Source organism: Cydia splendana, chromosome 8, assembly GCF_910591565.1.
Source record: "Cydia splendana chromosome 8, ilCydSple1.2, whole genome shotgun sequence".
NCBI lineage: Eukaryota > Metazoa > Arthropoda > Insecta > Lepidoptera > Tortricidae > Cydia > Cydia splendana.
The window spans coordinates 23175826-23191311 of NC_085967.1; the positions used below are offsets into that span (position 1 = coordinate 23175826).

The window sequence follows — 15486 nt, forward strand, 5'->3', positions numbered from 1 at the left end:
TCGGTGAATGTTTCCAAATCGCTGAGCTTTGGTGGATTTAGTATTAGTTACTTGATGTACCGCAGCTATAATGAGTCCGACTTTAGGTAAATAAGTATTCCACCAAAAACATTTTCATGTAAAATGTTGCCAAGATAAAACCATAAGGCTCGTACTGTCAAAAAGTTATCAGATCTCTTGTAGAGCCATGCTTCTACCCTAGTAGCATTTTCGTTGGGGCCCACGGTGCCAACGGTAGGGAAAACGTTGGGATGAGGTTCGTTCCGTAGCCAACATTAAAATTTGTATTGGCCCACCATCGCATTTACCAACATTCGCTGTGGCACAGATGCCCAACAATGGGCCTTTGTGTATTTTGGTACCGTTGGCTAAACAACGATAATATTCGTTGGCCCAATGGTGACAAATACCCCATTTACCAACATTGGCTGTGGCACGGATGCCCAACAATGGGCCTTTGTGTATTTTGGTAACGTTGGCTAATCAACGATATCATCCGATGGCCCAATGATGACAAATATCGAATTTACCAACATTGGCTGTGGCACTGATGCCCAACAACGGGCCTTTGTGTATTTTGGTAACGTTGGCTAAACAGCGATAATATTCGTTGGCCCAATGGTGACAAATACCTCATTTACCAACATTGGCTGTGGCACGGATGCCCAACAATGGGCCTTTGTGTATTTTGGTAACGTTGGCTAATCGACGATATCATCCGATGGCCCAATGATGACAAATATCGAATTTACCAACATTGGCTGTGGCACTGATGCCCAACAACGGGCCTTTGTGTATTTTGGTACCGTTGGCTAAACAACGATAATATTCGTTGGCCCAATGGTGACAAATACCGCATTTACCAACATTGGCTGTGGCACGGATGCCCAACAATGGGCATTTGTGTATTTTGGTAACGTTGGCTAATCAACGATATCATCCGATGGCCCAATGATGACAAATATCGAATTTACCAACATTGGCTGTGGCACTGATGCCCAACAACGGGCCTTTGTGTATTTTGGTAACGTTGGCTAAACAACGATAATATTAGTTGGCCCAATGATGACATATATCGCATTTACCAACATTGGCAGTGGCAGTGATGCCCAACAATGGGCCTTTGTGTATTTTGCTACCGTTCGCTAAACAACGATAACATTCGTTGGCCCAATGGTGACAAATACCGCATTTACCAACATTGGCTGCGGCACGGATGCCCAACAATGGGCCTTTGTGTATATTGGTAACGTTGGCTAATCAACGATATCATCCGATGGCCCAATGATGACAAATATCGCATTTACCAACATTGGCTGTGGCACTGATGCCCAACAACGGGCCTTTGTGTATTTTGGTAACGTTGGCTAAACAACGATAATATTAGTTGGCCCAATGATGACATATATCGCATTTACCTACATTGGCTGTGGCACTGATGCCCAACAATGGGCCTTTGTGTATTTTGCTACCGTTCGCTAAACAACGATAACATTCGTTGGCCCAATGGTGACAAATACCGCATTTACCAACATTGGCTGTGGCACGGATGCCCAACAATGGGCCTTTGTGTATATTGGTAACGTTGGCTAATCAACGATATCATCCGATGGCCCAATGATGACAAATATCGCATTTACCAACATTGGCTGTGGCACTGATGCCCAACAACGGGCCTTTGTGTATTTTGGTAACGTTGGCTAAACAACGATAATATTAGTTGGCCCAATGATGACATATATCGCATTTACCAACATTGGCTGTGGCACTGATGCCCAACAATGGGCCTTTGTGTATTTTGGTAACGTTGGCTAATCAACGATAATATTCGTTGGCCCAATGGTGACAAATATCGCATTTACCAACATTGGCTGTAGCATTGATGCCCAACAATGGGCCTTTGTGTATTTTGGTAACGTTGGCTAATCAACGATATCATCCGATGGTCCACTGATGACAAATATCGCATTTACCAACATTGGCTGTGGCACTGATGCCCAACAATGGGCCTTTGTTTACTTTGGTAACGTTGGCTAATCAACGATATCATCCGATGGCCCAATGACGACAAATGTCGCATTTACCAACATTGGCTGTGGAACTTTGCTTGTGGCGTCACTAGATGGCGTTACTGTCTCCAAACATCGAAGTTATAGTTATTTTCTCGATTATTCCGGATATAATCATAATATTTTTTAAAAGTAACTTATAAATGTAATAGCTATAACTATAAAATTTATACATTAATTTTAAAAATTGCATTTTACCAACATTTTCTCAATTTAAATCTCAAAAAACATAAATCTCGCTTACGAAGTTTTGAAGTGCGGTTAGTATATATACAAATTAGAGTGTATAGTAAGTGTACTTGCTTCGGCAGTACATATACTAAAATTGGAACGATACAGAGAAGATTAACAACAACTGCTGCCTAGGATCTTCATGTGCGTATACAACCAATGCCTACCGTAGTGTAATTGTAATATTTATCACCAAAGGCCCAACGTCGTATTACACAACCACTTACCTAACGTAGGGTAACTGTAGGACTCGTAAACAAATGCCCATTACATAATTAGACTGTAGGCCCTCTATAAATTACACAACTATTTACCTATGGTAGTATTGTAAGAATCCTACACAAGGCCCAACGTTAAAGTTACAATGTTGGCCCTTTGTGGGACAAGCTGTGTTGGGCCTCCAACCTGGTGCACGACTACCTACCGACCTACCTGACTTGCCGTTGGGTAATTGTTGAATTTGCAAACAGAAGCACAACGAAAAAATTGCCCTTTTTTATTTTTTTGCAGTTGGCCCTACAGCAAGCCATACGGCCAAATGTAACAATTAACCAACCATCAAACAAATGTGTATAGGCCCAACCACGGCCCAACCAAAACCACAACCGTTGAATAATTGTATGATTTATTTAAATAGGCCCAACGAAAAAATTACTCTAATGGCCCTCTGTTGGGAATCTTCAGGAGGGCCTTTGTCGAGGGCCCTCCAGCAAATCGTACGGCCAAATGTAACAATTAACCAACCATCAAACAAATGTGTATAGGCCCAACCACGGCCCAACCAAAACCACCACCGTTGAATAATTGTATGATTTATTTAAATAGGCCCAACGAAACAATTACTCTTATGGCCCTCTGTTGGGAATCTTTGGGAGGGCCTTTGTCGAGGGCCCTCCAGCAAATCGTACGGCCAAATATAACGGTTGCCCTACTAATACGTAAACAAAGGCCCAACCAAATCCCTACAAGAAAATGCTATTAGGGTAACTCTACAAGCCCTAACTTCACAAACTCTACACCTTAGTCATACTATGTGGCTAAATTGAACCCTGGCAGATTGCCACGTGAAGTCATGCTCGGACAGATTGCCGAAGCTAAGAGACCGGTTGGTCGACCCGTACTCCGTTTCAAGGATTCCTGTAAACGCGACATGAATGGCTTCGGCATTCCAGCTAACTGTTGGGAGGAACGCGCGGAGATGAGACCGGAGTGGCGTCGTAACCTGCGGGAAGGCATGGCAAAGCATGACGAGCTCTGGTTGGACCAACTTTTAAGCAGAAACGAAATTGCAGAGCTGCTGGACCACCACAGGAGTCACGACACGTCTGTGATCGATGCGGCAAGAAATGCCGATCGGCCATTGGTCTATACAGTCATCGCAGTCGATGTAGGCTGCAGACTACCTCCTCAAAATATCGTCGCTGTAACTATTCTGCAAAAAACACCACTAAACTACCCGAAATTTCTTTGTCTACCCCGAACATTTTTATAAACTAGTTTCGGGTACTTTAGTGGTGTTTTATTTATATTTATATCTCCGTTGACATTTGCTGGGACGTCAGTCTTTCCGTGACCACAGCTGGTGCAACTCAGCTGAAACGTCGGAATTTAAAGTAAAACCAATGAAATTATATCGCGGTAGACCTAGGGAATATTAGGCAAAGCTCTGTGTAGGTGGCACCACTAGCACATACAGTAAACAAACCTCATTGACATTATCAATGACACGTCATGCATCACTAGGTCAATCACATGGCCTACCGTGAAACACGACAAGTTCGGTTTCTGCCTCTCTATCACTCTTGCTTATTCGATCTATAGAGAGACAGATAAAGAAATTTCGATTTTCGCGTTTCGCGGTAGGCCACCTGTAAACAAACCGCCTTGGTGCATCAATGTCATAGTAAAAACTTGTCAAAAAACTGTTTAAGTTCTAGTATGTATAAGTTAGGTACTCTATGTTTTACTAAACAAATTAGTGCTGCACTCTGGAGGCAGAACTAAAGGGCAGAACAAACGTAGTGATTTAATTCTCTATGGGCAGAACATTGCAGTAATACTCCCTAAAAGTGTTATATTTATATTTTGATTGACACTATTGAAAAATAAATCAGCGTCAATTAGACAGCTGCCATAAAGTGACGTGACGACCTGTGGTTTCAAAATATAGTCAAATATGTTGTTTATCATGGAATATACCAGCACTATTTGAAATAAAAAATTCTTACTTGACTACTATGATATACACGAAGCAACAATGGTACACACCCGCCGAGGTAGGTTGACGTCAGAGTTAATTAACTACTTACTAACGCAGATAATAAGTAGGTTGAAAATACCTACATAGTACATATATAATTAACAAAATATACCTATCTGAGAACCACACGATCATTAAAACGCCTCGGCGACAAATGGGGCATAAGAAAAAATCCAAAAATATGAGTTAAGTACCGACCTAAAGTTCTTATTAGAAACCACGAGGCTGATATTGAAGAATTAAAACATATTATTATTTTGTTTCTCCGTTTTGGATTTCACGGGCCTATAAATCCCGGTCTTTTGATAGGCTTGCGTGGGGATATAGATCCAAGACGTAGAGGCCCTTTGGAGAGTTTTAATGTCATGTAGAACGCCTGCTGGAACCCGTTCACAGGCGCAACAATAGACACCCATGAACCGGTCGCAGCAGGCATCGGCACTATTGTAGAAAAAGTGAACAGTATGTTACCAGTCTATGGATTGATGTTTGGGTGGACAATGAGACTGGGCTATTGTAAAAGAGGTCCGGACACCTGCCATAACAATGTTAACACCGTCATCGAGGCAGGTGGTGACTTGCCGCTGACTAGATGGATATAAAACTGCCGTCGTAAAGACGACCAGGAGCAACACCAGTGTGAGCGGCTCAGGGGTGTCGAGAGGTGTGCGCCCCTTTAAAAACTGTTATTACTGTCAGTTTTTTAAAATTTTGGAAAGGTACTAAGAAGTTGTATAAAAAGAATAATTTACCTATTAAACGTATACATCGATACGTATACATACTTGGTTTTGAAGGTGGTGATCCACAACTCCGCGCAGGACTGCTGGGTGTCGCTGAACGGCAGAGTCCTGGACATGACGGGCTGGCTGGCCGACCAGTTCCGGCTCTGCACCTGCCGCAAGAACTGCTCCTGCGTCATCAAGAACTGGTACTGCGCCGATGACTGCGTGGAGTACTGCCCCTGCTTCAAGCGGGGGTTCCCCTACTGCGACAAGAAGAGGGTATGTAGCGACTAGTAGCTTAATATAGGTAGTTGTTGTTACAAGAATTGCTCGTGCATCATGATCGTCAAGAACTGGTACTACACCGACGACTGCATGAAAGACTGCCGTTACGACGGTTTCCGTATTGTGAATAAGAGGGGTACCTAGGTACATACATCATAATCATAATCATTTATTGCATCCATGGTTTACAAAGGTGTTAAAAAAATATATTGGGTACAGCATGGACCCTACAAGGGCGTGGCAACATATTATACGTAGTACTAGGCATCATATCGCAACTTCAAAATACGTGTGCCCTTTGCTTCATTTGACTGAACACGTTTTTTGAAAACCTTCATAAGTTTTGGAAAAAAATGCGTTCGTTCAGAAAATGAGAATTTGGCAAACAAAACATCGAACAAATAATTTGCAACTCTACATTACGAGTACAAGCGTTACCTGGACAAGTAACGCTTGTAATGTAGAGGGGTTGGCAAAACCAACGTGTATTTCAATTTGCCACACACTACATTTTTAGTTAGAGTATACAAACAGCAACAATCCTAACTGTACATTGGTGGACCTTATTACACAAGGCGTAAGGTCCACGATGTACAGATAACAGTGTGGGCGATCGTACTGTGTATAGTAGGTATAGTTAATAAACCTACATATACAGTTCTCATCAATCGGGCCAATTAAAAGCGCACCTTACAGCTTTTTTTTTTCCAAGAATTAAACGATATAAACGTAGTTATTAACAGTACTTACTTACAAAGCGTGAATGTGATGTGGGTTAACTCTTGCACTGTTACGAGTTACGATACTTACTAATCCCATTTACGTCTCCCCAGCTTGCGATGACAATTCTGGCGTACGCCGGCAAGGACATCTCGCACTGGTTCCGTGGCAACGAATGGGTGCAGTACACGCACCCGGTGACGGGCGCGGCGGCGGCGCGGCGTCCGCACGGCCTGGGCCCGCACGAGCCTCAGGTTTATTTAAACTTTGGCATTATTGTATTATATCTACTGCTTTGTTATTCCGCGATACCGCGATCCTAACGTGCCAGTCAATTGGATCTATCTTGACGCCGCAGGTGCCCTCCACCAAGTGGCGGCCCTACACCAAGCCCTGGTGGCTAGACGATAGCCTGGTTGTGGGGAAGCTGACCGCTAAGAGCAGGCCTATTAGGATTACCAATACTCTTACTGGTGAGCGATTTACTATAATTTGTAGTTAGTTCTACTCGACTGTATCACTAAACTGTCTATAACGACTAAATTGGTGTTGGTGGTGGCAAATGGTCGGGAAAAACTGTTTTTTTTCCTAATATGACGTTGGCCGCCTTTCCTTTAAAGCGGAGATGAAAGGAATCAACAAATACCATTGGTTGTAATCCACATCTCTTTATTGCTCTCATCGCCGCCTCAGCGGACAGGCAGACTAAGCTGATGCTTTACGATGTAGGTTTCCTGCTAGCCGCTTATATGTACCTATAAGTACTTAGCAATCTTATTATTCACTAAGTGCAAGGAATACAAGAAAACAGATGCAATGTCACTATAACTCTTGTCGATTGGTCATCTATAGACACTCGTAATGAGGGTTTGGGACGGTGTGGAGTAAATAAGAAGTATCTTCAGCTGGGCTGCTCTGAGTTGACGCGAGATTTTTGTAGCTTTCGTGAATAGGTACAGTTGACGCTTTGTCTATTCGTCTTCCCTCAAGGTTCGACGGTGACCCTGGAGGTGTGCTCAGAGGAGACCATCTACGAGATCATGCAGCGCTACCGGCGCCACAACACGCACCTGGCTTCCTACTCGTGGCGTTACCGCGGCCGGCGGCTCTGCCTCCATCTCACGTTGGCCGAAAACGGGATTCCGGACGAAAGGGAACGGTTCTCGCAGGTGCTGCTGCCCGAGAATATCCACGTGCCAGCCATTTTGATTTACTACAATGACGACTTGACTGAAGGTGAGTTTGGTCTAACTCTATTCGTTTAACCGAACAGTGCAGTAGGAGTATGGTCTAGTCCTACCCATGACGTGCACTATTATACGCAGAAACGTTAGAGGAGAACGGAATCCCGGACGAAAGGGAGCGATTAGGCGACATTTTTCCATTCTGTTAATTGTGTTGTATTTAATGTAGAATGTAAAGATTATCGTACAATTTTAATTTGTGGTGATCCGCAGAGCCGGCGGTAGACGACTGCTTCTGCCACGACACGGAGTGCATCAAGGACAAGCCTGAAACCTACATCCCGTTTTAACATGGACCTCAAACACGATGGGCCAAATAGCGAGCACGATAGGCTTTGTTTATAACGATTTTGTTGTTTTTACGTAACGATTACACATTATGCAAAATGCAGTTTTATTACTTTTTATAAACTTCTTTTACAAAATATTTACTTACAATATGTTACTTTTTAATTAGCTACCTACAACTACATATATGGTATAAACAAAATATGTCAAAAATATAATGAAAAATGTTTTTTTTTGTAAGTTTCTGATATTTCGGCCCTCTGATACTTCCAATCCCCTCACTCCCCTAAACACGTACATACATATTTAAAGTTTTCGACCAACATCAACAGGACTAAGGTATCTATTTGTTAATCGTGTCTAAAAATAGAACAGGTTTCTAATAATATTACTATATTTCATTTACAATATGCATTAATTACATCAAGTAACTTTAGTAAAGGAGCTCTTTCATACAAAATATACAAAAAATCCAGTAGAAAATACTAGAAAAGCTGTTTCAACATTAGACAACGTACATACGATTAGGCAGTTCCCAAGCAATTTTTTAAATACGAATACTTGTAGGGTACATATACATAGATACAGATCAGATCCACATTTAATATGTTAATAAACATTTACTACCACCTACAGCTCATTTGACTTAGCTCTCGGGATGGAGAAGTTGACTCTTATCGTAAATACAATTATAAAGTTGTCTCACAATATTCAGTTTTGAACGTTTATTTTACAAGAAAGATCTTCTTAAACGCTACTTTTCATGAAGACAAAGAGCATGTCAAATGAAGACATTCTAATAGCGCAGTTTAACTTGTTTATAAATGGAAATTATTAAATTTGAAAATACCAGATGATATATTTTATATTACGGATACCGGCCATATATGGGAACGTTAATCAAATGAATCGCTAAGTTCACGTCATAATAATCCTAAGAGGTGTTCAGTCACGCCCCCTAGGTCCGCTAGTGTTTGGCGGCAGGTATCGGGCGAGCGTTACGCGGTGGGCGTGTGCGGGACGTGCGAGAGGTGTTTGACGATGTCGACCCAGTCCCAGCCCCGCGGCCGCTCGCGTGTGTATATGTAGGTGTCGGGCGAGCGTTACGCGGTGGGCGTGTGCGGGACGTGCGAGAGGTGTTTGACGATGTCGACCCAGTCCCAGCCCCGCGGCCGCTCGCGTGTGTATATGTAGGTGTCGGGCGAGCGTTACGCGGTGGGCGTGTGCGGGACGTGCGAGAGGTGTTTGACGATGTCGACCCAGTCCCAGCCCCGCGGCCGCTCGCCCGCGCGGCCCATCTCGGCGCGGTCCCACGCGCGCCTCTTCTGCGCCTTCGTCAGCTGCTCCTTCTTCTCCGCCTGCTTCGACTCCGACTGTAGCGAAACACGTGCCCGTTACTTATGGGGTACCTCGAGGAAGAGGTTTGGGTCCTACCCTGTTCCTTTTTTAAATGATTTTTGCAATTTGGACATTTCAGGACAAATAATGTTATTCATACGATACGCACTGCACCAAAAAGAATAGATAGTATAGAGGGGTCCTGTCATTGTAAATTTTGTAGTCACTGTAAATTTACTGCCATCTATCGACACACGACTAAAACTCAAAATGAAAACGTATAAAGTTATCAAAAAATGTATATATATGGATAAATGATTTTAATATTTTTATATCATTTTGATCCATGTTCATTCACTGATATCTATGTGTTAAAATTGTTAAATATGAAACGGTGTCGTCACGCCATCTAGCCGAGGATAGGCTAAAGGTGTGTGCGGCATCTATTCGAGAATGACTTTTACTTGAATTCCGAGGCACGTTTTTTCCTTAGACTTTATTCGTCTTATACGAAGTTACATATGTCTTTGACTGCACTAAGGTGCACGTTGCGACTACATACGAATCTTAAACTACATTTGACTACTTTTTGTAATACCCGCAACAAAAATACCGACAACACCCTTGGTGGTGATGAGTAAGAACCATAATATTGCTGATGCGATATGCGTTTTAATTTTTTATTTTAAAAAACCGCCGCCTAAAAGTCAATTTTATCACAAAATGTGTTTTAAATAACAGGACCATAAAATTACTTGTTGCTGGTAACTATAAATTAATCAGTGCATTTTGGTGATAAATATCATTAATCAAAGACATGTAATACCACCAGCACCTCTGTTCCATTATCAAGATAGAAATCACAACTTTTAACAAACAGCAAATAATAAGGGCTCTCTCACCTCCTGGTCCTCAATAACTATCTTCTCGACCCTCGCCACTATCGCCTCCTCTGACTGCTCGGACAGGATCTCCGCCGCTCGCTCTTTCAGACACTCGAACAAGGTGTACGTCATGGCACAGCCCAGCCATTGCTCCGCTTCCTCGTTTACTATTGACAGGATTTTGTCCTTCACTGCTGGTAATCTACAATGAAATGAATACATATATATGTATATCATTGATAACATTTTCTTCAGTATAAAATAGGCAAAACACTTTATTTCATTGCGCTTTAAAGGTACTAAGCAGCGGAGATAACTGACCCCCCTGCAAACAATATTCCATGCAGGTTGGGGGGGGGGGTCAGTTATCTCTGCAGCTTACTGTACTTTGGCAACGTTTGTATTTTTAAATGACTTTAATAATGTAATGATATAATTACAGTTAAATTATTGAGATAACAAATATACTTACAAGTGTTGATTATAAAAGATTTCTAGATTAAAGTTAGGCTTCTCTGTGGGGTATGTGGCTCCCCATGATATTTCTAATATAAATGACTTCTCACCATCAATGTACTGGAAATTAAAGACAGAAAAATAAGAAACATTCTACCAACACTAATGATACAGAGAACACTAATGAGAAGGGAAATAGAAACAGAGCAAAATCAAATAAAATGTAAAACAATCACTAGACTTAATATAAATTGACTGCATTATAGTCAACACATTTGCAGATCCACAAACCATAAAGCTCCGGCAGCATCTGTCCTAGACAAGCTCTAAGCAAAAAGAATAGATAGTATAGAGGGGTCCTGTCATTGTAAATTTTGTAGTCACTGTAAATTTACTGCCATCTATCGACACACGACTAAAACTCAAAATGAAAACGTATAAAGTTATCAAAAAATTTATATATATGGATAAATGATTTTATTATTTTTATATCATTTTGATCCATGTTCATTCACTGATATCTATGTGTTAAAATTGTTAAATATGAAACGGTGTCGTCACGCCATCTAGCCGAGGATAGGCTAAAGGTGTGTGCGCCATCTATTCGAGAATGACTTTTGCTTGAATTCCGAGGCACGTTTTTTCCTTAGACTTTATTCGTCTTATACGAAGTTACATATGTCTTTGCTCTAAGGAAAGGTTCAGATTTCAAATCAATAATAATTTGTTAAACCAAGTAGTGAAAATATTATAGTACGAGTATGTTATCAACAAGTCATTTCATTTGATATGCTGAATCTTCGAGCAACACCGGCTTCCGACACATCGGAAGGGAGGGGCCCAAGCGATATCTCACCGTACAAATCTTTCTGCCATTTTTCGGGGGGGGAAAGGTGCACACAGTCGCACTTCTCACACACTTACATACAAAATGCAATCTGTAATGACGACACAAATACATAGAAAATGACACACGTCAAAGACAAATCTTGCAAACCTCGATCTCTTTTTGTGTACGGACGAGTGACAAGTGTCACAACACGCACACTAACACATTTTCGTTGAAGTATGTTATTGTATTCTGAGAGATGAGAAGTCGGATTTGTCGCTCGACCGATCCGCAATTTGTACTGAGCGAGCAAAATCGATAAATCCAACAATATCATGAGACTAAAATATAATAATTGTGTTTGAATGTAATTAAACGTATGATATGTAAAAAAAATATTACATGTGAAATGTAACACTTTCTTTTTGTAAACTTGATGTCCCCGACCTCTTTTTATAACAAAAAACTGAGCAAACAGGCATTTTTGTGCAGCAGTGTTCACGCGCGCGTCTGGACTCGGTCTAGTGAAAAATCCAAGTGCAACTAGTTTTATTACCCGCGGTAGATTAGATTGACGCGCTAATCTTGTACCTCGGCAGAGGGGAAATAGTGCGAATGCCGCCTCCCTTCCGTGTTGCTCGAAGTGCTGAATGGTATATTTAAAACAAACATTTTTTTTTCTTTGTAACATCGAATTTATGGCGTCAGTTATTTTCACACTTTTCATCTCATTTTTTTGTATTCACGGAATCATACCAAATGCATGCATTAATACATATCATGTATACCCACATCTGAGATGATTTAAATGGAAAGTAATATAAAACTTGACTTTCCAACCTACTATACAATAACACTATAAGGTGTATTCGGGTATTACCGAATGTCGGATAATTCCGAAATTCAGATGAAAATCACCCTTAATTCCATCATAATAAAAGTCTCTTTCGGAATTATCCGACAGTTTTCGACATTCGGAATTACCCGAGTAAACCTTACCTACTTTCTTTTTTTTACAGTAGGGGAGGAAAACTCATTTATTGTAAAATAAGTGTTATAAAACAAATATACTTACAAGTGTTGATTATAAAAGATTTCTAGATTAAAGTTACTACTATACTATATCTTGGTTACTGTTGCTATAGCAGAAAGTGCTTCTAGTTCTGTAGCAGGGATGTTGCGGATGCAGATTTTTTGACATCCGCGGATGCGGATGCGGATATTTAAAGGCTCACATCCGCAGATGCGGATGTCAAGATTAGGTAAAACGTCAAATATTACATTTTTAGTATTTTTTTTATTTAAAAAAACGAACGTTTAGTATTTGAGCAAGAATTTAGGTGCGTTATATTTAATAAACAGTAACTTCGCCGACTTTTCTAGATCTAGACGATTTCGTTATGTTACGTTATGTAATGGGTGATTCTTAAATTGTGTCCAAAAAAATTTTATTTCATAAACGTTTTTATTTTTCACATATTATTACATATATCAAAAGTACATACAAAAAGCATTTTTTTGATTCATATGGTCAAGCTTAATACCCTCAGGAAAGGTAAATAAAATGAGTACATTAACACGGCTGTGACAAACTGTCCCTCAGTCGTGACATTTCGGCATTTTGGTGGCCAACTCGGCTATTTTGATTTATATAGTTATTTTAACATAGCCTAAGTCACTCCTATGACTACGACAAATCTAATGACAGCTCAGACGTTGAAATCCTACTCCTAAATCAAACTACAAAGGCCGTAGAGCGTGACAAAGAATTCGATACACATCATACATACATACAAGCGAAAAACATTTTTTTTGGTTTGGCAGTCGGGCAATAATAGCAAATGATCTGTAGCTAATAAAAATGCATTTCTGAAAAGTGCATGTGCCTCTAAATTAATCAAACGAATTAAGAATGACACGACCACGTGTCTATATGTCACGAACGTGGACTCAAAAGTCCGTGGCGGTGACAGATTTTTGAGGCCATGGTCGTGATAATTTGGAACAAGTTCGATATTACATAAACATTTCCTTTGATTTTGCAAATGTTAAATAATTAGCTTAATCTGCAATGTATGAGGTATATCTAACGTTACAAACAATAACGTGAAACTGCAACTTACTTTTAAAACTCTAACACGGCGGTGACGCGTTAAGGTTGACCGTTTTCTCAAATGAACACAAATAAATAATTTTCGACAAAACTTCTCCCTTCAGCCATTTGTAAACCTGACAACAACACAGTGTTGCTGTTCTAAAAAAACTTTAATAAGGCTGCCAGTAGTAAAGATAATTTTCTACCGAGTACCGCATGTTTATATTACCACGCGCGGTGGTGACGCGAAAACTAATCACAAAATGTATGTTGTTTAAAATTATATAAAATCGTTATAAATCCATACAATTTTAAACAGTATTGTAGAACAAGGATTAGTGTTTTATATTTGATATAAATTATTTCAAAAACACTTCATATTTTTTCAAAAAAAAATCAAATATCACAAAATCTGGGGAAGTCACACTACACGGTCCGTGACATTTCGCACTTGTAATTATTTTTTTATATGTTTCTAATACTCTTAGGACAATACATTTAGGTTGACCTAAAACTAGTGGTAAATTGCTAAGTATATTGATATAGAGTTTACTTATTTTCACAAAAATACATGCTATTCTTACGTGTTACACAAAAAATGCATAAGAATAAGAATTACCCTAATGACTACGCCTTTACACTTACGCCGCCGCTAAGACGTTCCTGTACCGACTTGTTCGACATCCGCATCCGCATAAGCTCCACCTATCCGGCCTATCCGGCCATGATTTAAATATCCAGCCGGATACCGCATAGTGACCTACTATCCGGCCGGATACCGGATAGTAACATTGCTTGATTTCGGAGTAAACTAATTGGATTTAAGAAACAGTCTTGATCATAATCGTACTTGTTTATTATTTTAAAACAATTTAAACATTCCACTGACTTGCACGCGCACTCATTTCGAACTTAGAAATGTGTCCGCGCGAAAATTCACTAGGAAACAGGTCAAACCTGCAGAATGCGCACCTGAAAAATGTAGGTATAGTTCCACTGGCCGAATATTCGGCGGCCGGATACCGGATATTCGGCCGATGGTCAGGCCGAATATCCGGTATCCGGTATCTAGCCTACCAACTATCCGTTGCATCTCTAGTTACCACAATGCACCTTACAGTTTTCTTTGATACTATTAGGCTATGGCGAACCTGTGAAGTTTACCTTATACTGATATGTTTTAGGATTGACTTGCTTAAAGTTCTCGTCGCCATCGTAAATAGACTTCAACACTTCTATCTCCTCAGCTTGCTGCTCCGCATCGTCAGACATTCTGACTGGACGAGGCACTCAACAAACTGCAATCAATTAAAAAAAAATCTTAAAATAAGTCATAAAACATTAAATTAAGCTCTACAATAAAAATTGCATGTTCAAGAGTGTTTTACGATATTACTAGATTATATTTATTTATAACCTATAAATAAGACTAATGAACTAAAAAGGCCTGCTTCTTAAAAATAATGGTTGGCATTTGTAATGCCGCTTGAAGAGATTTTAACAGGGAACAAATATTATAATATTACTTTGCCTACAACTACACAAATGAAACGAAAAATTAAACAAAATACATTGTATTACTTACATTTAGGTTTCAATGGTGTAGCTCCCCAAGAACAATAAACCAAGCTACAAATACAATTAAATTCAACAAAATTCACTACTATTTCCTAAAAACAAGCAGTAATAAACGTATTCATTTCTAAATCCAGGTTTTGTCTTGGTTTGGGAAATTTTCTACTCTGAACACGAAATGTCAATTTGACAAACAGCTGACTAGGTCAATGACATGTCACCAAACCATCCAAACCATCTCACAGACCAAATTATACAAATGAACTACTAGAACGTAGTGATTATAATATCAAGATCTATTTGTGAACTACAATATGAAACAAACGACGCTAGTTTATTTTATTTAGAATGCATGAGACTTGATATTTAAAGGTAACTAATCATTCTTACATGATCTAATTTAAAATTATCCTAGTTCACTAAACAAAAAAAAGCTTTGCATTTTGTGGACAGTATCCATTGGACCCAATTACTACAGTGTTGTTAA

The 15486-nt window shown here is 40.0% G+C and overlaps 3 protein-coding genes across 3 annotated transcripts in view; 1 reads left to right on the top strand and 2 right to left on the bottom strand.

Moving 5' to 3' along the window:
* The window catches only part of LOC134793010 (peroxisomal acyl-coenzyme A oxidase 3), a 310171-nt gene that overhangs the window by 260470 nt on the left and 34215 nt on the right, over nt 1-15486 (bottom strand). The window lies entirely within an intron of this gene.
* LOC134793292 (cytochrome b5 domain-containing protein 1) lies at nt 4437-7919 on the top strand. The gene is made up of 6 exons (XM_063764856.1): nt 4437-4576; nt 5358-5564; nt 6404-6544; nt 6649-6763; nt 7281-7526; nt 7748-7919. The coding sequence occupies exons 1-6, from the start codon at nt 4538-4540 to the stop codon at nt 7822-7824; spliced, it is 825 nt and encodes a 274-aa protein (XP_063620926.1). The 5' UTR covers nt 4437-4537; the 3' UTR covers nt 7825-7919.
* On the bottom strand, nt 8199-15173 carry LOC134793293 (RWD domain-containing protein 4). The gene is made up of 5 exons (XM_063764857.1): nt 15010-15173; nt 14589-14722; nt 10517-10620; nt 10063-10246; nt 8199-9195 (listed from the first exon to the last, which is right to left on the bottom strand). Exons 2-5 carry the CDS (start codon nt 14694-14696, stop codon nt 9031-9033), a joined length of 561 nt encoding a protein of 186 aa, XP_063620927.1. The 5' UTR covers nt 14697-14722; nt 15010-15173; the 3' UTR covers nt 8199-9030.

Coding starts and splice junctions, on each gene's coding strand:
- LOC134793292 (XM_063764856.1), top strand. CDS start 4,538: ATGATATACACGAAGCAACAATGGTACACACCCGCCGAG. Junction 5,565..6,403: donor CCTACTGCGACAAGAAGAGG/GTATGTAGCGAC, acceptor ACGTCTCCCCAG/CTTGCGATGACAATTCTGGC. Junction 6,545..6,648: donor TGGGCCCGCACGAGCCTCAG/GTTTATTTAAAC, acceptor TTGACGCCGCAG/GTGCCCTCCACCAAGTGGCG.
- LOC134793293 (XM_063764857.1), bottom strand. CDS start 14,696: ATGTCTGACGATGCGGAGCAGCAAGCTGAGGAGATAGAAGTGTTGAAG. Junction 10,247..10,516: donor ATCTTTTATAATCAACACTT/GTAAGTATATTT, acceptor ATTTCATTGTAG/ATTACCAGCAGTGAAGGACA. Junction 9,196..10,062: donor TAGTTATTGAGGACCAGGAG/GTGAGAGAGCCC, acceptor GTTTCGCTACAG/TCGGAGTCGAAGCAGGCGGA.